This window comes from Suricata suricatta, chromosome 14, assembly GCF_006229205.1.
Source record: "Suricata suricatta isolate VVHF042 chromosome 14, meerkat_22Aug2017_6uvM2_HiC, whole genome shotgun sequence".
NCBI classification, from domain to species: Eukaryota; Metazoa; Chordata; class Mammalia; order Carnivora; family Herpestidae; genus Suricata; species Suricata suricatta.
In genome coordinates, this window is record NC_043713.1 from 35,116,867 (window position 1) to 35,141,818 (window position 24,952).

Below are 24,952 nucleotides of genomic sequence, written 5' to 3' on the forward strand. Positions count from 1 at the left end.
GGGGCGGCGTGAAGGGCAAGGGTAGTACGCAGACTCAGCCACGCAGAGCAAGATTTTCTCAGCCAGGCAATGGTTTTAAAAGCATTTACCTAAAAATGATTGTCTCAGTTCTGTCATCTGCCCCTTTATCAAGAGGAGACCCACTGGACTAAGGGAGGGTGAGACAGGACAGGGAGGTGGCATCGCCCACTGCTTTAGCTCCATGACTGAAGGGAGCAGGGAAGGCGGGAGAACTGATGTGTGTTCTCTCCCCCAGAAGGCCCTGGACTGGGGAGAGGTCTGCTGAGAGGCTAGGGGGTGCTGAAGGCAAGAGGAACTTCTGTCCCACCAGAAGCCTGGGGTGAGATAGAGGGTTCGAGCCAAGATGCAGCCCGCCGGCAGAGAGGGACGGGCAGCCTCAAGTGGTGAGGAAGCAGGAGGGTCTGGCCAGACTCACTGGCGCTCATGGATTCTGTGTGGGGGACACAGGGGGTGCAAGCCAAGAGCCTGCAGGGTCTGAGGGGCCAAGTGGAGCAGCGGGGAGACCTGATGATTTGTCCCTTCGGCCTATCAGTCACAGCTGGAGGTGCTGGCCTGTCCACATGGGAGGCTAATAAGTTTCCAGAGGGCTCCGTCGCAGAGCCCATTCCCATTTTCACCATCAAGCTCTAGAAATCACTGTGCTTCCTTAAGGTCAGTTTCAAGAGGGATAGCAGGGAGGAGCCGAACTCTTGAAGACCAAACATTCAGCAGAGTAACAGTTTAGCTGCTTATCCTTTGGCTAGGGCGGCAGACCACTCCCCGGCCAGGCAGTGGGTCCCTGAGGAGGTGGGCGGAACAGGGAAATGAGCAAGAGTTACTTCCTCTGTACGTCTCAGCATCACGAGAATAGATCCGTAACTCTGCTCCCTGTGCAGGCTTGAGTTAACGCCCCGCAGACGCACGACCTTCACACTCGGGGAGCCTCAGAGCAGTGTCTGTGTCACAACTGTGTCTTTTAAAAAGGACACTAGTAAATGAATTCCTAATAACACAGATAAAAGTAAAACTCTTATATACTTGCAGGTGAGGAAAAAAGATGAAGGCCTAGCTACTTCCAACTTTCTGATCTGAAGTCTTCTATTTAGGCTGACCTGCATGCCCATTAAGGCACCTGAGCCCACCTCACCTAGGGTTCTAGTCCTTTCTGGGTCTCAGTTTCCTAAAGGGAACATAGTAGATCACAGGGGTTGTGGGTTATGCTTCTGGGAATGCTGGGAGTTAGAGAGGGAAAGAGAAAGCATAGCCATTTCAGTAAGATATTCCTGCTGTCATCAGTTCTACATACGGTGTTCCTGCTAACAACTTCATTCGAGCCCAGGGTTCTACGGCTTAGACAGTTTGGCATGGCCACTTCCTGGACCTGCCCTTTAGCCATGGCTTTTTTTTTTTTAATGTTTATTATTTTTGAGAGAGAGAGAGACAGACAGACAGACAGTGCGAATGGGAGAGAAGCAGAGAGAGGGAGACCTAGAATCTGAAGCAGGCTCCAGGCTCTGCGCTGTCAGCACAAAGCCTAATGTGGGGCTCGAACTCATGAGCTGTGAGATCATGACCTGAGCCGAAGTCAGACACTTAACTGAGCCACCCAGGGGCCTCTTTTTTTAAATATTTATTTTTGAGAAATAGACAGAGACAGAATGCAAGGCGCAGAGAGAGGGAGATGCAGAATCTGAAGCAGGCTCCAGGCTCTGAGCTGTCAGCACAGAGCCCTGGCTCTTTTACCACCCACAATAACTACAGTGGATTCCTAGCTCGTGCTGGTCATCCCCCCAGGAACTGGCCAACAGCAAGTAGACAGGGATCTAGGTCATGCAAGTGCAAATATCATTTGGGTGACCGGCTTACCAAAGAGAATAGGACAATCAGGGCAAACATGATATACATTTTACACACACACACACACACACACACACACACACACACACACACTACAGCTTAAGGAATCACCAAAATGAGTCTTCACCTATCCAGGATAAAATGGGTAATGTGATCAGGCCTAATAGCTTTCCAAGACTTTCAGAAAATTACTCCAGTCTCATGACATTCCAAGGAGAAACTATTTGTATTTTTTAGTAGTTTTACATTGGAAATGGCTTGTATCACACGAAAGCATGGAAGGCCAAAGCAGGTCACGTTCCCTGCCTCCCCTTGTACACTATGTTAAAAGCACAGTGTACTATGATTTCACAAAGAAATTTGACCAAATCTCTGATAAGACTCTCCTTGCCAGAGGGTACTAGGAGGTCAAGGTTGGAGTACAGGGAGAGGGATTTACAACTAAATTCCAGAAGTACTGAGTAATGGGTGGTCATCAACCTGGAGGAAGATTCTGTTCCCTATTCTTGTCCTAACATTAATTTTTTTAAGTTTATTTATGTTTGAGAGAGAGAATGTGCATGCAAGTGCACACAAGTGATGGGCGGCAGAGAGGGACAGAGAGAGACTCGGGGCTGAAACCCATGTACCCTGTATTCATGACCTGAGCCGAAACCAAGAGTCGGTTGTTTTACTGACTAAGCTACCCAGGCGCCCCCTGTCTAACATTTGAAGACTACTACCACCTTATATGCCCTACAACAGCCTGGACCAAGACCAGGAGGGACAATCCCCAAAGCAGCAAATGGCACAAGCCTGGCAAGGGCTCACATGCAGACAAGACAATTAGGTTCCTGACGTTCTGAGTGAGCTCAAAGGAAAGGAAAAAAGACGATGAAAGGGGAAGAGAAAAGAAAATAATAATCAATAAGAAATAGGAAATGTACAGGGATAAATGAAAATACTGCCCGTTTGTTTAAAAAAGGAATGACGTGCTCAGAGAGGCCTGGGAGGGTGCCCGAGGGCAGGTCTGTGGGAAGGGCTGCAGGGGAGCTGCCTCCAAGGGGATGGCTCTCTCAACAGCGCTTCAGAAGGTCTGTCACCAGAGCACCTGCACCAGGGAGACCACGGCCGCAGGTCTGTAGGCTAAGCAGGCCCAGAACAGAGCACTTGGATCCTGAAGGCCTGGATGAGAAGCCCACAACCATGCTCTATGACATTGTAAAGAGAAGGTGGTGGGTGGTCAGAAATGCCCCGGCCTGGGAAGTCAGAAGACCCAGGTTCCTGGTGCTGCCTCTGCTCACAGCTGAGAGAGCCCTGGACTGCCACGGAGCAGTCCTAGACCCTGGCCAGCCTGTGTAGGCAAGAAAGGCCTGACCCATCCCTGCACGATTCCCAGGCTCCTCTTGGCTCCTGTGACCCTAAGGAAGGCTGGTGCAGAGGGTGGCACCCGTGGTGGGGCCCAGGCCTCACTCCGGCAGGTGACAGCAGAGCAGACATCGGAGAAGCAACAAGTGGAAGCTCTTAGAGGGCATGCCGCACATTGTATAAAGAGCTTTCTAAAAGTCAGGCTGCCTTGCAAGGATACGTGCTGTCAGGACACAGAACTGTTCAAGCAGACACAGGGACACAGGGCTCAGCTGGTCAGAGATCGTATAGATGCAATTCCTGCTCAAATGGGATCTGTGGATCACATGATCTCTGAGATTCCCTCCAACCTCGAAATTCAATGGCATTATATTATTGGGTGAGAGAGAGAGAGAGAGAGAGAGAGAGAGAGAGAGAGAGAGAGAGTGTGTGTGTGTGTGTGTGTGAGAGAGAGAGAGAGAGAGAGAGAGAGAATACCCATGAAACAAACATATATTTTCTATGTAGCAAGGATTTACATTACAATTTTTGTAACCTTAACCTTCAGATCTTGGGTTGCAGAATATTTTCAACATGCCATTTTACAGGTGTTTCCATTAGTTCCTTGAGCCACTTACCTGTTAATTATTCTTCTATGGACAATCTTTAATATTATAATTCGCTCTGCACAGTCTTTTAGGAACTCTGACATCCTTTGTTTTAAAACGGGTTTCATTTCATGTTTTGCAATTGCCTTGAGGTGATCCCATGAAGCTTTGCATCTTCTCTCCATCTGACACAAATTATCCTGAAGTTGATCAAAGTCAACCTGAAAATCAGAGAGAGAACATTGCAAACACGCTGAAACAACCAGACACCGACCTGAACCAGGAAAGCGAACTGCCTCCGGAAAGAAACAAACATCAAAACCAAATTTACATCTTGAAATACAAACATATTTATGGCCTAAAAAGTATCCACATGTGTATTGTCATTATCTTGACATCAAATTATTTAGTGATAAAACTGTTCTCCAAATGAACCCAATGCAAATATCATTCTTTGTTCCCCCATATTTGGAAAGAAATCTTAGGCAAGACTTTGGGAGCTGTAAATGAAAACATGATATGAAGGAACCCTAGTACAAGATGAACTCAGCAGATGTCTCATAAAAGTTTTCAGAGCATTCTTCTTCTTCAGAGGTGATTTTTCTTTCAGGGTTATAGGAACGCACCAGTCATGCTGATAGGGAAAAATCTGTTATAAGATGGCCAACAGGACTGATAAGGAAATACCTGTCTCTGATCAAAGGCTCCCTCTTCCAGGTTCTTCTTCCCACCCTGCATGTCATGAGCGTTAATGAGGAATGCGGAAGTAATAGGCAATAAATTACTCCCTCTGCTGATGCTCTGGGCTCAGACCTCTGGAGAATGATCTCCTCTGAGCCCACCGGTATAAAATAAACCTCCCCCCTTCCAAGATCTCCAAGTGCCACTTGGTTCTTCTGCTGGTTGATCCAGACCAGATTCTGCAATGATACGTGGATGATTCTAATATGAAGGGTGGGGGCAGCTAAGGGCAGGCAGCTTCTCTTCACCATTTGTCTCTTGTACACTGTGTGACACATTTATTTATCCTGTTCATTCATTCTTTCAACCCACACCTATGGAGAACGCGGAGACAAACGCTGACTGAGACCAAGAAGCCCTCTCAAGGAGGCTCATTGTATAAACAGGTGTACATACCAAACACCGAGGATGCGCAGAATCCACCAGGTGTGTGTGTGTGTGTGTGTGTGTGTGTGTGACACAGACAGGTCTTGTTGGCAGATGGAAGCCATGTGTGCAAAGCACAGATGTGACACAGCACTCACTATGTTCTTCAGGAAGTGGGAACAGCTCGGCTTATCTGAGGTCACCTGAGCTCAAGGGTTCTAAAGTGATGCTTTTACTGAATAGCTAGACTAGAAATTGTGTGAATTAAAGAGTCATGAAAAAAAGCGCACTTGAGGGTATTTAATGGAGAGAGATGTAGGACAGGGGAAAGAAATGAGAAGGCTAGGAGGCAAGGTGGAAACAGATAAACTTAGGGAGGAGCCTGAGGGCACAGAAGTAGATGCAGAGTGGGAGTTGGTGGGAAAAGGTGAACACAGGGCAAATCAAGGTCAGAAGGAGAAAGCAGATGCTGCCGCCATTGATTAGATGATGGAGGTCAAGAGATGTGAGTGCCCAGAGCATTTGCTGGAGTGGTCTCGCCCTCCATGAGACAATGGAGGAGATCAAGTCAAGGAAGGTCAGTTCAGAGAAGAGATCTTTCACCAGACAGGATGAAGCTGTGCTGAGCACAAGGGATGCCCTGGGGGCCAGGCATGACCTCACAAGTGCTGGGTTTCTTGGGTGCTGAAGAGCCAAAAACAGAAGGCAAGTTTAGGCAGAATCCTGGGATTCAGGTAAGCAGGAGGTTCATGGGACTTTGAGAAAAATGATTTGCCTTAAACCAAAGGAATTCTGGGTCCAGATAGATGATACAGTGGAGTTGAGAAAAAAATAAGGTATTCAGCTGAGAGGAAAAAAGAAAAGATTTAAAAGAGGACTAAACAGTTCAAAGAATAAGTCTGGAAAAGGATGACCTGGGACTGATAAGTAATGTCTAGGAGATTTGAGGCCAATTCTAATAGGTCTAACCATAATTCTCTGGATCTGTCCTCATTTGCATCTGGCATGTCCCAAATACACAATGAAATGACTTCAGTTCAACTCAGTCCTGCACTGAGCAGCCATGCGCAGCCTAACCAGGTGATGCTTGCCCAGCACTGTGGCGGGCACAGAGAGGCCAAGCAGATGCCACCTAGGAGAATGGTTTTTCGGGGAAGTGAGCCCACTGTGAGCCCTGAAGGTGGGGGCAGAAGAAAGGAGCGTATTGCCAACAGAAGCCAGGTGGGGAGGCTTGAGAGGAAGCGCCATTTCAGGATTGAGCTTAACGCAGCTTCTTTTGAGGGGGGCTGGGAGGCTGCCTCGTCTGGCTGCTGGCACACGCGACCTGAGTCTTCACAATTACCTCATGACCCCCGAGGATGCCACTAGCTCCACTTTGCAGGGAGAAATTGAACCACAGAGAAGTTAAGTAACTTATGAGAGACCATATAGCTCTAAGCAGTACAACTGGGATCTGAACCTGAATCTCTCTGGCTTTCTCTCAGAGTTTCTTGAGTTCAAGTTCTCAACCAGCATGTCTTATGCCTAGATTTGCCCCTTTATTTTTATTTTTTTTAATGTTTTTGTTATTTATTTTTGAGAGAGAGAGAGAGACAGAAACAGAGACAGAGACAGAGATACAGCGTGAGCAGGGGAGGATCAGAGAGAGGAAGACACAGAATCTGAAGACAGGCTCTAGGCTCTGAGCTAGCTGTCAGCACAGAGTCTGCTTTGGGGCTTGAACCCACGAACCATGAGATCATGACCTGAACTGAAGCTGGACTTTCAACTGACTGAGCCACCCAGGCACCCCAAGATTTGCCCCTTTAAAATTCCACCTCAGAGGGGTGCCTGGGTGGCTCAATCAATTAAGCATCAAGCATCCAACTTCAGCTTGGGTCACGATCTTGAGTTCAGGCCAGGAGTAGGGCTCTGTGCTGACAGCTCAGAGCCTGGAGTCTGCCTCAGATTCTGTGTCTCCCTCTCTCCCTCTGCCCCTCCCTCACTCATGCTCTGTCTCTAAGATAAATAAACATTTAAAAAATTTAAAAAAATTCCACCTCAGATAGAGAGAGAGCTGGACTTGTTGCCTCTGAGAAGGAAGTCCTTGGCAGGAAGACCCCCCCTGAGGACTGCTTGACATGGGCCACTTGTTTGTGGAGGAAGACCCATGAGCTCTGAAGCAAAGTCAAACCTTAGCAAGTTGGACGGGGATGCTGTGGGATGGTTCAGGGACACAGCCTCCAGCAGGTGCCAGGGCAGCCTGCCCCTTGGGGGTTGTAATGCTGAGGCCCAATGGGTGACATTACGGGACAGAGTGGATACAACTGGGGCTGAGGTTTCTTGAAGCTTATTTTGTACTGGCCTACACAGAAGGACCCCTCAATACCGACAGAGGCTTTGGGAGTAAAGGCAGAATAGCGGGAGATGCCATCTCTCAGGTCACCAGGATCTGGGTCAGTTGTCATCTTTAGTAACTGCCAAAGTTAATAGGTAAAATCTACCTGCACTTTTGGCTTATGTAGCCAACCTTCAGACAAGAATACATTATTTAGTTTTTCTTTAACTAATAACTAAACATCCTTTGGGGGAAGGCCAGATACTGAGGGGGGGCTGGGGCAGTCACTGGGGTCAGCCTGGTACCAGGACTCCTAGGCCAGGCCTACTTTAGTTAGAAGCAGGCTCCATGGAGAAGGCCCACCTATAAAAAGGGAAGCGATCTGTTCTGTGTGGCTCTGGTCACAAGGCCAAGAGGACCCTAGTATGTGGCAGGCTCTGTCTCACATGGAGCTATTCCTAACAAACTGCCTCTGAGAAGGTGCTCATGGTGGGTGTCAGAGCAGCGTTGGAGGACCCCCTGCTGGGACACTCAGAGGGGCCTTTGTCTCGGTTATGATACTGGAGTCATATTTGTCAACACTTCAGAACAGTGCCTGGCACAGAACAAACACAGTAAGGCTGCCTGTGAAGTAAAGGAGTCTGTGTTCTTAGAAGCTTGTGGTCAGCGATTGAAGCTGGGGGGTCGCCGGCCATGCCTCCTTCCACCTCAAGGCACGTCTGCCGTCAGACCGGCTCAGGACCCCCTGCTCGCTGTCCCTGGCAGGTGCCAGCCTGTTGCTCTGAGGGAGCTGAAGGAGGATCCCAGCCCCTGGGGCCCCATAAGCCAGTTCTGTAGGAGAAGGGCAGGGAGCGGGAGTTCCGTGAAGGAGACCTCAGCAAAGCCCCGCCCCCCGGTGTTCCTCTGCCAACCACTCTCCTCTTCTCATTCCAGAGTCCAGTGTGTCCCAGAGCCAAAGGCCATCTGCTTTCAGCTCCTCGCCTGCCCAGGTCGGGTTTCCAGAAGTTTCCATCACACTGGCCTGACTCTTACTGCCCTACTCAGCCCTTCCTCATGAGTTACCTGTCGCTCCCAAGACCATCATCCCTCCCAGTTCTGCTGGGTTTGGGATTCCTCTGAGGTTGGTCAGCCTCAGTAATCTTCCTGTAAATGGGGACAGCTGGGTGTCCAGCTACTGTGACCGTCTTTCTTTTAATAAACCCAAGCTCATGAAGAGTTTTGGCTCTGCACTCAATTTAAGAGTCTGCAGCCGAGGGGCCAATGCTCTATACTGTTTACAGCCCTATAAAACCATTCCCTCTGTGCAAGATCACAGGAATAGCCAACCTATGGCGGAGCAGGAGGCCAGGAAGGCCCTGTTTCTGGGCCCCATGCTTCACGGCAGGGTCCCACGGAAGTCTTAGCAGGAGCCAAATTGCATCTTCTTGACATTGTTGCCTGAGCTGGGAAGTTTTGAGCAAGTTTTAACGCTTGGGAGAATCCAGGCCTGGGTTGCCTCACATACCTCAGTAGGAAAGAATCTGATGGAGGACCAGAGATGGGAAAAGGACCTTAAAGGTCCATTACCAACAGCATGCTGTCCCTACCTCCAGCCCCTCCCTCACTAGCCTATGTTGGGCTTTTTAAGACGATTTTAACTGGTTGTGGGGAGGGAAAGGAAGGAAGGACAGGGGGTTGGAGGCATGAGGACCCCTTGCCCCCTCGGCCCCCTCCCCTCCTCCCTGTCCCTTGTAACTAGAACCCCCTTCCTCTCCTGTGTTGCTTGTAAATAGAACCAGACCAACCCGTCTACTCCTCCCTTCCCTGCTTCCCCTTCCCCCTTGGTGTAAATAGATTGTTATAATTTTTTTCTTAAAGAAAACGTTGATTCACACCATCCAATCTGGCCTGTTCCCTTTCTCCAGCTGTGTCCCCCCTCCTGTCCTCTGCCCTGAAGGTCTCCTCCCTCTTCTCCCGACCCTGGAGGGCTGGGGACGGGGTGGGCGGGGGGAGTTCCTACAGTCTTAGTTCCCACAGTAAGGTTTGCCTGGGTACAGACCTCCGTTCAAAAAATTATCGGCATGAAAAAAAACCCCTCTTCTTGACAGTCATGTAGCATCAAGTCATATTCACAAACTCTAGAGCCAGGGTTGCAAGCAGCACTTGGACGTTTTTACTTCACAGAGCCTGTGCTCCTCAGAGATGACTGACCGAGACCTGCCATCTGAGGGAGCGGCACAGCCCACTCCTCTGTGCCCACAGACATACCTTGGCTGATCTGGTGACAGCCCCGATCTCTGAGTACAGATCCGAGCTGTCTGGGAAGTTTTCCACCACCATGGTGCACACGTGGTGGAGAAGTGACTGCTTGTGCACGGTGTCCTTGACTTCTGGAACTTTCTCGAGGTAGCTTAACTCAAACGCTTTGGCCTGTTTGGTGAACATGAAATAAAAGACAAGGGACGCAAGTTTTACAGAGGCTTTTAGAAGGGCACAAATGGTTAGAATTAATGTCCTGTCGGAATAGCCTAATACTTAGTTCCTCTGTGCCTGGAGCGTCTCATGCCATGTGCTCCATTATCCTTAGCTGACCACACGTGGGCCAGCCATACTGAGCATGAAATGAGCCTCCAGCCCTTTCCAGACGTGAGCTATCCCAGGCCTCTACCCCTAAATCAGGGTGCAGTGAGGCTGGGGCTCTGCCGTCTGAGTGTCTCAACTTCTCTCTCTCTTTGCCCTCTACTTTTCTACTTCTCGACCAAAGACAGGCTATTTTTTTAAAGTTCGTTTATAATGTATATAAGTACAAATACTCAAGGAATAAGTTCAGGGAAAAAAATGGGGGAGGGGGCAGAAGAAACTCTCTCCAATGTCAGTTTTGAGAGTAGCCAAGCTTCGTAAGGAAGAGTGTGCTAATTTTTCCAAGTTTTCCTATGTGTATAGCAAGATGCAGGCTCAAATAAATAGGCCCTGAGAAGTAAGGACAAAATTCCTTCCAGATTTTCCAGCAATACGAAAGTTAACTTGTTCGTCTGTGCTTTGGAGGGCCACAGGTACACCCTCCCTTAGCAAACGAAGGGCAGGAGCCTTGTGACAAAGGAGGTAGGAGAAAAAGGAATATAAAAGACTTACATTGGTTCCATTTAGAAAGTTCCCAATGGCTAAGAGAGTAGACAGGATAAAGCCCAAGGTTTTATTGTTCTCCAGTTGGTCTATTCCTTCCTTCAGATCCAAAAGTGGTTCTGCCACTTCCTTTCAATTAAAAAAAGTTGGAAGGTGATGATAAAGAACGCACATTTTGGCTTTGTTTTTGTATATTAAACTTTTGTACCAAGTAACCACAGTGGAGTTCTCCTGGGCATAAGGCAATCCCATGTGATGGGCACATGCTCTTACATACGGAAGAGCCAAAAGGCAGCAGGGAGGTCTAGTCCCCAAAGTCTCCCTGGTGGAGACCAAATGGGTGCCCGAGGCTACTTGTGCTGGGGTGACAAATGCTCCATCTTTTGCGCTCCTGCCCATCTGCCAAGCTCAGGCAGGACCCTTTCACCACACTCCCCTCTCATTCTCTCTTCTGACTCTGGCTAACTTCTAGGACTCTCTTCCTGCGCATGTTCTTTTCAGCATCTGGACCAGAGTCTTCCTCTCCCTTTTCTCCTGCTAGGCAGATGGCCCCAAAACCTGTCCCTCACTGTCCCCAGACCCCTCAGGTCTCTAAACCTCCCCTCTAGGATTCTATGGCTGAACACTTCTTAGCCTGGGTTACTTTCTAGAAGGCCACTATTCTCATTACTGCCACTGCTTCCGAACTCCCGCTCTCACAGACTTCCACTTTGGTTTTGAGACTGAGTCATCTTAACAGTCCTACGTCTCCTCATCCCTTTCTTAATGAATTCAAACACCATGGTTCCCTCATGAAGCCCCTACACTCACCCCCCATATTCAGTCCTCAGCAGAAGACTTTGCTGCCTCCTGTGCCAGAGGATGGAGACCACACAGCCTCTCCTCCTGTGCTTTCAATCCCTCCTCTGGGCACCATTAAGCTCATCCCAGTTCACCTTCCATCTCTTTCCTCTCTACTGGTTCCTTTTCCCCAGGCTGTAAGTTTCCCCAGTCCAGAGGACACCGGCTCCTTCTACTTCCTGCTCAGATGAGCCTCCCCTTGCTTCACGGTTAAGGTCTCTTTCCTTCTATTCTCCTCCCAACCTTGCAGTGTTTCATCCTCAACTTCCTACAGAGATACTCTCTCGAGGTGACCCAATGCCGTGCTCATTACCCAGTCAACGACAGCTGAGGTGCTCTCTCAAAGTGACACAATGCTGGGCTAATTGCTCAGTCAATGACAACTGAGGTGATTATTATCAGGTGGAAGGATTATAGTCACTTTCTATATGTGCATTTCTACGTCTTCTAAATTTTCTACAGTGAGTATATAGAATCAAACATTTTTAATTTTTTAACCAGCCATCTGATTCCCTCAAGCAAATGCCTGCTGTGCCAGGCAGACACTGGAGAATAATGCCTCACTGGCCAGCTGCCCATTCCTTAGTGTAGACACAACCTCATCATAATTAACTTGCCTTTCAAATCCTCACTTGAGAATGAGAGTTCACTGCCTTTACAAATAAAAAACTGACTTTCTCAACACTGGGGATGAAGACTGGCGGCCTCCCTCACTAAATGCATACCTTCTCTGTCGTTTCATAATCCATTTTGAAAGCCCAGAGGTGAAGCCGAGCTGAGAGCTCGCTGATGGAGGAGAGAGTGAGGAGGAACTGCTCAGCGCTGCCCAGTGGCACATCAGGGTTGGCCAGCTGTGCCTCTTGGATTTTCTGCTTCTCTTCTTCGGTGGGAATCATGGTTAGAATTTTCTGGAAAGATGCAATGATATAGTATATTCTTAGTGATGGACCCTATCCCAGCCCTTTGACATTTCCAAAATCATATTGTAATTTTCCAAGCAGGTAGTAAAGAGATCCTGCCATCAATGTTCATGTCATTTACAAGTGGTACATCATTTTAAACCAAACACTGTAGAGAGGAAGACTCCCAGGTAGGGTCTAATTTCACATTCATTTGTTCTACAATAATGTCAGTGTCTGCCTGTCTGTCTCTCTCCTTTAACCTCCTATTCCATAAGGAATTTAAACAACTTGGCTTAAGTTTTCTGGGTCTTCTGCATGCAAGACATGTTTTGCAAGAAAGAGGGATGGGGGTGAGAGAAAGGTGAACGAATAAGATAGAAGGTTAGAAAACAGCTCCCCACTCCCCCGGAAATAGAGCAAAATTTATCAAGGCTGTATGAGAAATCAGACTGGCTTTTTTGTACATGGGACGTACTAATATTTAAACTATAATTCACATTTTATGTAGAAATGAAAACACTTTAAATAATATCAAACTCAAGTCTGGTTGGAGAAAAATGATGATGGCATCTGTAAATAGCAATAGCGACTTAGTAATGAAAAAAGTATCTTCTGCTTCTATTTGTTTCTGGTTAAAATTAATGATGGAAGGCAGAGGAGGTAAAAAGTCATCAGAAGGATTATGAATCTTATCGGTTCGAACTCCTTAGTGATTATAAGAAGAATTTTAAAGAAGGTAAAAATGTCCATTATGTAACATTTTACAAGCAACATTATTAAAGGTAAGAGGTCATTATTGTTCTCTCATTTCTCCTTCTCTAGCATTGTGCCACACTTTTTGGTGACTTAGATTAATTCATTCATTCTAAATGACTTTGGTTGCTGCTCTGCAGTAGCAAGTATCTGGATAGAAGTGGAGGGAGCCCTGGTTCTGGGGAAGATAGAGCAGACATACTCCACCCCATCTTACTGAACACGACTGTACACCCTGGTCAGCATGAAGGGAGCACGTATTTGAAGACTCTAAAATGTATACAGTGGCAGGTGGACTGGGGAAGAAGATCAGAATTAGAAGTTAAACTCAACTGTAATGAGTCAACCATTTGTCCTCTGGTATTCCCCAGCCTGAGCTCACATAGTCCCAGACCTGGATGAGACCCAGACAGAGAGACCTCCAGTGGAATCTTCTAGCGCTGAATCGTGGGGTTGGAAAGGGTTTCCTAGTACTGACAGTAAGGGCAGCAGGGCCTGGCAGACACCTAAAGTTCTGAGGAAACCTTCCTCTCCAGTCAAGGGGCTGTGGTCCCAAAGGGTGGGACTAACAGAGTAGACAGGATAAAACCCAAGGTTTTCTTGTTCTCCAGCTGGTTTGTTCCTTCTTTATGTTCCAAAGGGGCTCTGCCACTTCCTTTCAATAAAAAAAAAATCAAAATAAGATAATAAAGGATATGCATTTTGGGGGTGCCTGTGTGGCTCAGTCGGTTAAGGTCTGACTCTTGATTTTGGCTCAGGTTATGATCTCATGGTCCATGGGATTGAGCCCGTGTTGGGCTCATGCTGATGGTGAGGAGCCTGCTTGGGATTCATATTCATTCTCTCTCTCTCTCTCTCTCTCTCTCTCTCTCTCTCTCTCTCTCTCTCTCTCTCTCTCTCCCCCCCCCCCCACTTATGTGTGCACTCTCTCTCAACGTGAATAAACTTCAAAAATGTACATTTGGCTTTACATTCTTCTTTTTAATTATTGGACAAGATAGGTAACAGGTGGGGTTCTCCTCAGCAGAAGGCAGTCCCACGTGATGGGCACATGTCCTGAGGCACATGCTGTCTTCCCTCTGCTCGGCCCCAGACACAGGCAAAGAAAGTACATGGCACAGAGAGGTAACGGAGCCCCAGCTTTCAGCTGCAGGACCAGAAAGGAAAGCCCCCAGGGAACGAGAAAGTACTAGGGAGTTCAGGGAAAAAGAAGAGCCGGGAAAGCAGTTATAAAACATTGTTTGAGAACTTCTGGGGTTATCACTGAGCTGTTTATGTGTGACCCTGACCTTAAACAATGTATCAAAGCCTTTAAAAGCTGATACTGAAACCACAGTCTGAAAAAGGCAGGTCAGAACCTGTAGCCTGAACCCAAGCAAGTGGGGGAATAGTTTTATTTTTTCCCCCAAACCAGAATTATTCCAATACAAAAACTAGACAAAGATGCAATAAAACCACAGACCAACATCCCTGAAGAACTTAGATGCACAAATCCTTAACAAAACTATTTTTAAATATATTAATGTTAATATACCAAGATATCTAAACATTGCTGTATTTTATAAAATAATGCAATAAAATAACCACAAGTTTGGTTCAGTACCAAAAAAACACCAATCATTGAAACTAATCTACCAGATCAGTGGGCTGAACAAGATAATTTACATAATACATCAACTGATGTAGAAACAGTTTTGCTAAAATTCAAAATCCATCCCTAACAAAAACCTCTCAGCAGCCCAGCTGAGAAGGAATCTCCTCCATCTGATAAGTGACATTTGAAAAAAACCTACAGCTCACATCATACTTATTGGTGACAGATTGAATATTTTCCCTCTATGATTGGGAACAAGATAAGCTTTTTAAAATTAAAAAAACAAAGAACGGAAAAAGCAAAACTATTCCTATCACAGAAAGTATAAATTCCTAGATAGAAAATTGTGAGGAACCTACAAAAATTTATAAAAGTGAGTTTAATAATATTGTATGATTTAAGGTTAATATATAAAAATTCCATTTTATTTCTCTATTGACAGTAAACAATTACTGACAGTAAACTGAATTTAAAAAAATACCATTTATAATGAAATAGGTATAAATCTAGCAAATCATGTACAGGATCTGAATTCTAAAAAGTAAAATGCTGATTAAAGCAATCAAAGACAATCTAAAATAAAGGGGGAATACCATGTTCATGGACTGAAAGACTCAATACAGTCAAGATGTTAACTTTCCCAAAACTGATCTATAACTCTAACTCACTACCAATAAAAATACCCATGTGTTTTTTTTGTGGATATATACAATCTGGTTCTAAAAGTTACATAGCAAAACAGATGAGTCAAGACAATTTTGAAAACAGATAAGATCTCCCATACAGCTATAGGAATAAGACAATGTGGCTTGGGCAACAGAACAAACACATGGGTCATTGGGACAACACAAGGAGTCCAGAAAAAGGGAACACAAATACAGCCTAGTGATTTTGACCAAGGTACAAAGGCAGCTCCATAGAGAAAAGATAGTATTTTCAACAAACGGTGCTGGAACTGGACTCCACATGCAAAAGATGTTACACATGAATTAACTCAAAAGTGTTCAGAGATCTAAAAGTCAAAGGTAACACTACAAAACTTCTAAGAAAAAACACAGGAAAGGGGCATCTGTGTGGCTCAGTCTGCTCAGGTCATGATCTCATGGTTTGTGAGTCTGAGCCCCGTGTCAGGCTCTGTGCTGACATCTCAGAGCCAAGAGCCTGCTTCAGAGTCTGTGTCTCCCTTTCTCTCTCTCTGTCCCTCCCCGCTTATACTCTTCTCTCTTTCTCTCGAAAATAAACAAACATTAAAAATTTTTTTTAAAAAGAGGAAACGTAGAAGAAAATTTTTGTGATCCATGTTAGGCAACAAACTCTTAGACACTATATACCAAAAGACAATGTTGAGAAATTGAACTTTATCCAAATTTAAACTTTTTTTCTCTGTGAAAGACACTGAAGAGAAAGACAAACTATAATTCCTCAAAAGTTTATGATTTATTGTATTACCTAGCATTCCCATTTGGAGGTATTTACCCTAGAAAAATTAAAACTTAAGTCCACATAAAAACTTGTACATGACTCTCTGTAAGAGCCTTATTCACACTCGTGGAAAACCAGACCAGGCTACATAATCCTTCAGCGGACACACAGACAAACCGTGGTACCTCCCCACAATGCAATGGTGCTCGGCAATAAAAAGGGACCCACTATAGATACATACCACAACTTGGATGAATCTAAAAGCATCAATCATGCTGAGTGAAAGAAATCAGTCTTATAAGGTTCCAAGAAGAATTTGCCGTCTTTCTCAAAAAGACAAAACCATAGTCACGGGCAGAGATCAGTGGTTTCCAGGGGCTACAGGTGGGTGAAGGTCATGATTTGAGAGAGCAAGCTTGAACCCTATTCTGGGGCATAGGACTGTTTTAAATCCTGACTGCCACAGTCACTGCATGGACTTATAGATTTTAAAGCTCACAGAACTGGACACCAAAACAGGCCAGTCTTCCTCTATAGCAATGCAAAAAAAAACTAATTTAAAAATCGAGCAAGACAGCATAATCTGCCAACACGCAGACGTGCACACAATGTGTCTGGGTGGGGTGGCTGGCATCCTGAGTCTGATGAGAGAGTTCTCAGGATGGTCATCTCTGGAGTTTCTTAGAAGCCAGTGATGCCAATGACCCTGAAGCTGTGTGTTCTGTGCTTTGGTCATGGCGAGGTTGCAGAAGGGGAGTCTAGAAACCTCCGCTTCCAGTACTGCCTTCACTGGGGCCCCAACACTGAGACTGTGCGGGTGGAAGAGGAGCACCAGGGCCCTTATCCGACATCACTGCCCTGGGCTCCCCAGAGGCTGATGCTCTCGTTCCCACCTGTCCCCAGTGACGGCATTAACAAAGCAACCCGAACCCTTTGAGCAGTTGTCACCGCTTTACAAACATGCAGGATCTGAATTTAACTAGCCTTCAAAACAAAAACTAAAATTTGGGTTCTCATTTCCTTACTACTGCAATTGCTTAAAGCATGCACAAGAATTCCAGAACAAAAAAACTGTCAACGCTTTTCTTCCTTCTTCAGAAGGCATTTTCCGGCAGTGATTTGGGTTGCTTCTTTCCTTTGGGAAAGTAATCAAACCCTCTTACTTTTGTTTTGTACCTCCTCTGACTAATTTAAACCATTTGTTCACCGCTGAAGATTTATGAGGGTGCCAGCTGCTGGTTTATTTCACTTTATTTTTTACACATCCTTGGCAATAGAAGTAGCCATGAGACCGTGGAAGGGCAGGTCAAAGCTACCTTCCATGAGCTGACGGCTCTTTGCCATGAGCCGATGATAAGGGGATGAGCTCGCAAAGGTACTTTTAATTTGCTCTTCTTCATGTGGGTGAATTTATTGATGATTTTATGCTCCCCATTTGGTTTCACAGGGAAAAAGACATCAAACAGAACTACTACATACTAATCCCAGTGTTTCTTTGTTTGCTTTCTCGCAGATGGTGTCCTGCCAGCACTGCCTGAGGTATACTTGCTTTGTTATCCCAAACTCGAATTTCAGAGAAAAATGGAGAAGTCTCATGTTTTATGAACCCAAATTCTTTGGGGTTTGGCCATCTCATTCACCTGCAGATAAGACTATACCAAGGAGGGGCACCTGGGTGACTCAGTTGGGTAAGTGCCTGACTTCGGCTCAGGTCATGATCTCATGGTTCATGGGTTCGAGCTCCATGTCAGGCTCTGTGCTGACAGGTCAGAGCCTGGAGCTGCTTCCGATTCTGTGTCTCCTTCTCTCTCTGCTCCCCTCTCACTTGCCTCACTCTCTCTCTCTCTCTCAAAAATAAACAAACATTAAAAAATTAAAAAAAATTTTTAAACATAATAATAAAAAAAGGACTATAACAAGGAATTATTTTGCCCTGTGAGTTTTGAACAGAACCCTGGCCAGAGCTCTGGATGACAGTTTGGGGCAGGGACTTTGGTGACAACAGCAGGAAGGCAGAGCACTTCGAGCTAAGGCTGGCTTGTGTAAAATCTGCATCATCTCCTGAGACCACGGCTTTCTATTCATGTTCTTATGCAGGGATTTTTTTCCCCCTTACTTCTCAAGGTGTCTTGATCATATTTTCTTTCAATCTTTTGACTACTCAGTGAGGCATGTAGGGCAGAAAATATTGCATCGACTCTGCAGAGGAAGAGGTGTGCCTGAAGTTAGGTTGAATCAACCGAGGCAGAGCTGCAGGACCCCCGAGGGGCTGCTCCTGCTTTTCCAGCACTGTCTCCACAGTTCAGGGCCTTGCAACTCAAAATGCAAAATGGCCAGGGTGGCTCAGGCATCCCACTTCAGGGATATTCTGGTTCCCTGGCACTGCTGATCGACCATGGCTCCCGGGCTCCTGCTCATCTGTGTGTCCAGCACGCACTGAGACGGGCTGAACAGCACGGACTGTCTGAAAAGATGCTATTGTTTTGTATATGCAGCCAAAGGGACTCTTTCTTTCTTTTTTTCTTTCTTTTTAATGTTTGTTTATTTTTGAGAGACAGAGAGCACGTGCATGAGTGGGGGAGGGGCAGAGAGAATCTCAGGCAGGCTCTGTGCTATCAATGCAGAGCCCAACGTGGGGTTTGGTCTCATGAGCTACAAGATCATGACCTGAGGAGAAATCAAAAGTCAGATGCTCAAACCACTGAGCCACCCAGGCACCCCAGGGACTTGGTGTGTCTAGGATGCTGGCGGGCCTGGCAGCCAAAATGAGCCAAATTAAGTATCATTTGGGACCAATCAGCCATGCTACCCTATATAATCACAGACGTATAAAAATTTAAAAAGCACAAGAAAAAAGGAAAACCCTTCATACTTCCATTTGTGATATCCTGATGACATTATACCTGGACAAATATCATTAATACTACTTAGAAATGGCCCCCAAGAAGTGTTCTAAAGTTTAATACTCTTATGACAAATTACTTCTTTAACGGAGTTAGTTAACCGCTCCCTCGGGTTTTCATGGCAGAGCCGGATACATATCAGCGGGTTGCTAAGCGAAGCCACGGGATGTAATTTAATACATCCTAATCACGTTTGGTAGACAGAGGTTTCAAATGGCCCTATTAAGCCATGGTGCCAGGCTACTGTGTCTGCGTCCAGGAAGCAGACAGTCTGTTTGGCCAAAGGCCCTTTGGGCACAAGCTGGAAATCTTATTAGGAAAGATCTCTAAGCACACAATATCCATTTTTTCTCAGTCCTGACTTAGCTCTTAAACAACAATCCCAGAAAATAAGCTCTGGGTAATGGCCCAGGACATGATCTTGACTATCTATGCCTCTCAGGTCTTGGAGATTAGTGGTCAGAGACGGCAGGCGACAGACTGTGTCTGGTTTCCACTGGAATCTTCTCGGCATGGCTGATAAAAACTGAAAACTACACATAGTCTCTGGCTTCACACAGGCAGCCTTCAGAAGAGTCATATTCAATTAGGGTGCGTTTTGCCTCCAGGGGATGTCTGACAAAGTGTGGAGGCATTTCTGGTTGTCACCGCTGGGGTGCGATCACTGGCACCTTGTGGGTGGAGGCCAGGGATGCTGCTAAACGTCCTGCGCTGGAGGGGACGCCCCATCCAGAATGTCAGTAGTAACACAGTTGAGAAACTCTGTGTAGATAAAAACTGCTAAAAAAGGTGCAAGTCCATGTGCTATTGTGACTCAGGATGCATGTAATGAGCTCAAGTAACACAGTGAACTCCCAGGCAGGGTCAGCGGTGATTTATTTCCACGGCAGTGCCCGCCCACCATGAACCCTTCCACACTTCAGCAACTTCTGGGGCCACATCATAGGTGGCGTGGGAGGTGGGCTGTGCTGCTCCACGGGGCTCCTCATTGCCTTTCAGACTACTTCTTGTTCTTTCTGTCACACGAGTCCCGGCGCAGATTGCCCTCCATCCCCAAGGCGCAGGGTCTGCACTTCAGACTCATACCTCACACTGACTTGCGGAGCCTGGGCCCAGACTGCCACTGGGACTCTCTCCTCATGGTTAGGATGGGAAACAGAAGAGCTGCACCTCCAGAGAATCTGTGTAGAGCAGCCGGCTTGCACTTGGCCCACAGGAAGAAAGCTCCGGAGGTCAAGTTTAGTGCTGCATTGTTGTTCCCGTACCCATCATCAGCACTACTGTTGCTGTCATTATTCCTTCCTGGACCAAAAAGATACTCAACGGGACACCCGGGTGTCTCATCAGTTAAGCATCTGACTTTGGCCTGGGTCATGATATTGCGGTTGGTGAGTTCCGGCCCTATACTGGGCTCCACACTGACAGCACAGAACCCACTTTGGATACTTTGTCTCACTCTGCCCCCCTCTCTTTCTCTCTTTCTCAAAAATAAACATTGAAAAAAAAACAGGTACTCATCTGGAAAACAAAAAAAAAAAAGTAATTTGGGGCACCTGGGTGACTCAGTCAGTTGAGCATCCGACTTCAGCTCATGTCATGAACTCATGATTCATGGGTTCAGGCCCTGTGTCAGGCTCTGTGCTGATAGCGCAGAGCCTGGAGCCTGCTTCAGTTTCTGTGTCTCCTCTCTCTCTGCCCCACCCCCGTTCATGCTCTGTCTCTGTCTCTCAATAATAAATAAATGTAAAAAAAAAAAAAAAAAAAAAAGAAAAGAAACAAAGTGATTTGAGTTATTCTAAAATCTAAGTAACTTATTGCATCTGACACTTTCCCTAACCAAGAAGAGCTACATTTCAGGAAAGAACAAAGGCAAAACCCAAAGGAATCAACCTCTCCTGATGGACTTTCAAGTTCTCATGACAAGAAGAGGAAATATTTTTAAAAGGAGAAGCTGTCATTTTTTCCTTCAATCAGGCTGGCTCTGGCTGCATTTAAAGCCTCTCTTCACATGAATCTGAAACTTTTGCAATCTCCGAAAGACACTGTTAAGTAAATAGGACGGCTGGAATGTGTGCTGGGCCCACCACAGTCTGTTCTAGATGAAAGACACGTTGTACTTGGTTCATCCGGGTTGGCGGCCCCCATCTGCCTGGTGGCCAGCCAATGCCCTTCTCCTCCCTCACTTCTCCGGGAGCCGCAGAGAGGGGCTGCCTTATCCTGAGGCCCGGCCTGCTGCCTTCTCACTGTCCAGTAGCTGCCTCAGTGTCCCTCTCTGTGTTTGCTCGCTGTCACCTGCTCTCTCTCCTTTATACCCCTGCCTCATGCTCTCACTCTCTGGCTGCCCACCTGGCCACATTCACCTGCTCTGCTGCCTGGCCTGACTCCAGGGCTCAGGGCTCCACTCCCTCTCTCTCAGAAGGCAAATGCATGCCCCGCTTTGTACCTGGCTCCTGGGACAGAGCATGCATCTGTTTCTCACGGAGTTGAGCACTGCTTAGGCCGTGTATTGCTTTCCTAGAGTTGCCATACAAAATACTACAAATTAGGTGGTTCAAAACAACAGAATTCTCTTGGCTTGACAGACTACAAATCTGACATCAAAGTGTTGTCAGCAAGGCAATGTTCTCTCTGAAGGCCCTAGGGGGCATTCTTCCTCACCCCTTCCTAGTTTCTGGTAGTTGCAGTGCCCCTTGGTGTCCCTCGGCTTGTAAACACATCACTCCAAAGTCTACCTCAGTCACCACACAGCAGCCTGCTCTGCATGTGTCCTTATGTGTTCTCTGTCTTCACAGAATGGCATTCCCCTCTCTGTGTCTCTGTCCAAGCTTCCCTCTTCTTATAAGGACATCAGTCACTGGAGTCGGGCCTGCCCTAATTGAACATGACCTTATCTCAATTACATCTGCCAAGACCCTATTTCCAAATAAGGTCACATTCTGAGTTTGTGGGTAGACATGAATTTTGAAGGGATACTATTAACCCAGGGTAAGGCTCTAGGAGCACAGTTTTTCCTGGGGTGGGGAAAGGGATTCATCTTTCTAAAGCACATAGGCATGCCTGGCCTGCTGGGTTCAGACCTACTTGGCCCCAAGGGCTCCACTGCTCCTTCCCAAACTGGGAGCCATGGGTGAGCCTGGCACCATGACTCAGGCTTTTCCTCACTGCCAGGGGCTCACTTACCCTCTTCAGCAAGTCTTCACTGGTCCCATCCACTCTCCAGTCCTCAGATAAGGCTGTGCATCAGTGAACCCTAACTATGGGAAGGCTTTAATGGGATCCAGGGCTCCTTGTCAACAGGAGGATGGAGCAGGTGTCACCCAACACACAGTGCAACATCCTCACATCCCTATGGTGACCTAGTGGGCCCAAGGCTCTGTCGCCCATCTGGCAGAATCTGCATGCTGGGTCCCTCACTCCCCTCACTTGTTCTCCATAATTAGAATATGAGCTTTAACTTGCTGCAAAGTGGCAGCGGCCCATAGTGGAGGCAGAACAGGGCCTGGCTGAAGAGCACCGAGCCCAGGAGACCATGTAGTCACAGCCAGCAACCCATCTGTCTCCACTGCTGCCATCCAGATCAACAGCTGCTAAAGGGGGGGTGGCGTGGGCTCACCAGTGTATCACACAAAACCTATCTCTACACATCCCAATGAGCACCAGGAGAGGAAGAGAGCCATTCACATGGGTGTGAGCACACACTGAAATCCCTACATATAAAAGTGTTCATTAAGCTTGTTTGGTTGGAAAGGACACGAAAGAAGATCCTCCTAGCCCCCTCTGGTAATCCCAGTCTTCTGTGCTGAGGTAGGTGAGCGTGGTCAGCAATCAGGCAGTAAATGAACCAGACAGTGAGGATCACTAAACTTCATAGGCCAAGCAGGGTTTCCCCTCACAACCCATAAGTTAAAAAAAAAAGTGCAAATTATTAACATTATTCAGAGTTTGGCTGAAACAGAAAAATGGCAAGGCACCCTGTGGAGAAAGTCATATTGGACACAGTAATGTTTTACATATGGGACATGTTAACAGAGCACCAATAATGCTTGATAGAGCTTCTCTTACCTCAATTCCTTCTTTGTTTAAGGCGTATTCATCAAAATTCAAAATGGCTATCTTAATGGTCCTCGGAGGGGGCAGCACTGTCAGACCGATATTAATAGCATTGCTCCTCTTGGGGTCCAGGACGATGACCTCCTGCCTTTTTCCATCTGCAGCAGTTTTCTTGGTGATAAAATAAGGAGAATCCAAGATTAATGCATCATCTTTGGTCCTTTCTGTGTTTCATTATCAAAAGCAAACTCACTACTTATTTAGAGATGAAAACAAATGGCCCCGATTCAGCTCAGGGAAGGACTGGCTACTGCTCAGCACAGAAGAAAGAGATCAGGGATCAGCTCTGAGAAGCAGCCAAGCATGGGTCAGCAATGGAACTTCACGAGTCAGACACATTACAAAATAAAATTGATTTTCCTTCAATTGGGAAAAATGTGATCTTTGGCAAGAAACAAAAACCTGTTTTTTTCCATAGAGGCAGTGGAAACAGAACTAAAACCTCTCAAAGTTCCCTTCCTGCAAGGTGTCGGAATGTGCCTTGGTTGGCCTTAGCGCACACGGTATGTGCTGAAAAGACAGGAGTGGCGAGGAGAAGCTGGCGTCGCTGGCTGGGCAGCCCCCCTGCATCGCTGGCCACACTGTCTCAGGGAATTCTCCCACCTTGAAAACATCCTGTGCCCCTTCTAGCAGAGTACCTGCCACATGGAGACATCTGGGTGGCTGCTCACTGGGCAGCTGAGGTGGGGGGCGCCTTATGAGGAAGGGAAGCAAAAGGGAACTGGAAGAAGAATGGGGGATGAATGGGCACAGAGGCCAAAGAGGGGGACAGAGGCCAAGAGATGTCCAGGTCTCCTCACAGAGCCCTTGTGGGTATGTCTTCCCTACTGACCTCGGTGCTCCTTGGGGTCAGGCTCTGGGCTGGCACATGACCAGAGCCTACCCAGTATGAGAGATGGTAAAGCCAACATGTGTCCAGAGTCGAAATGACAAGGCCCCCAGCCCTCAGCTCTCGGGAAGTTAAGGGCGGGTGGCAATGGAGGAGATGTGGCTCAGCCAGCATCCTGTGTGGGCTCAAATTTCCTCTGAGACAGAGCTGTAAGGATGACTATTTTCACCTGTGTAACAAGCCCAAGCCCAGGATGATAATGATGAACAAGGCACAAGGGATGTCCTGAAGGAAAAGACACCTTCAGCACGGTGGTGGGTGTGCTCCCTGTGAGAAGGGGCTCAGTGATGGGGTAACTAATTTACCTTGTGTAGAGGAGGTCAGGGTCTCAAGGAGATGATACTTGACCTGGGCCCTAAGGAATGGCTAGGGGAGAGCCTGCAGCTGGGGAGTGAAGATAAGGAGATAAGAAATGGCTTTGTCTAGCTGGCTGGGAACTGCCAGGGATGACGTAGGAGGTCTGGGGGCCATATGCAGGGGACCTCAGGAACCAGCTGCTCCAATTCTGGTGCACGCAGGCCCCAGCCGAGTGGCTGATGCTGCTGTCAGTCTCCTGCACTGAGGTCCTCCCTGCTGGCCAGGCCTTCGAGCAGCTGAGCTTCCTGGAGAAGCTGGCTTGCTGTAACACTGAACGCTGCAAGCTGGCAAGGAGAAATGGACTGTGGTTCCTTAAGCCCTACTAAGCCCTTCCAAACTCAATTGCTAAAATTCTATTTTAAGTCCTTAACTATGCATTTGGGAATAAATTAAAATTTCCTCACGAAGACAATAACTGAAAGCATCCCCAGCTGTTTTGGAGCCTGGTGGCCCAGAGGAATAATTCTTGTGGGTGTGATCAAGTTTGAATGCCCAGGGACATGTGGCGTAGAAGCATTCCACGCTGCAGGGCAAGCTTATCTGCTAGTATTTAATCAAGTCAGTTTATTGGGAGCCCCTGAAATTCAGCTTTCAAAACTAACATTATATTGTGTGTGGAAAGCTAAGAAGAAATGAGGAAAGGTTTGGCAAAATGCTGAGTAGAGGCAACAAAGAGGGATGCCAGCACATGACGCCTGAAGATGCTGCAGTAGACATCCTATGAGCATAAGGAGGGTAGCGTGGATGGCAGAAGGTGTCTGGGACCTGGCATTGGAGAGACGACTATGCATAGCCAGGCTCCAGGACAGGAGACATTTCCTGGAAGGCAGGGATTCCCTAGGGATCGTTAGCCCTTAGCCCCTCA

General features: G+C 47.0%; 1 protein-coding gene across 1 annotated transcript in view; it reads right to left on the reverse strand.

Moving 5' to 3' along the window:
* The window catches only part of FHOD3 (formin homology 2 domain containing 3), a 396,352-nt gene that overhangs the window by 26,935 nt on the left and 344,465 nt on the right, over positions 1–24,952 (reverse strand). The window contains exons 20-24 of the mRNA XM_029921560.1: positions 22,794–22,952; positions 11,883–12,065; positions 10,327–10,446; positions 9,463–9,624; positions 3,822–4,012 (exon numbers count right to left, since the gene is read on the reverse strand). Coding sequence (XP_029777420.1) covers positions 3,822–4,012; positions 9,463–9,624; positions 10,327–10,446; positions 11,883–12,065; positions 22,794–22,952 — 815 coding nt within the window. The remainder of the gene's footprint in view (positions 1–3,821; positions 4,013–9,462; positions 9,625–10,326; positions 10,447–11,882; positions 12,066–22,793; positions 22,953–24,952) is intronic.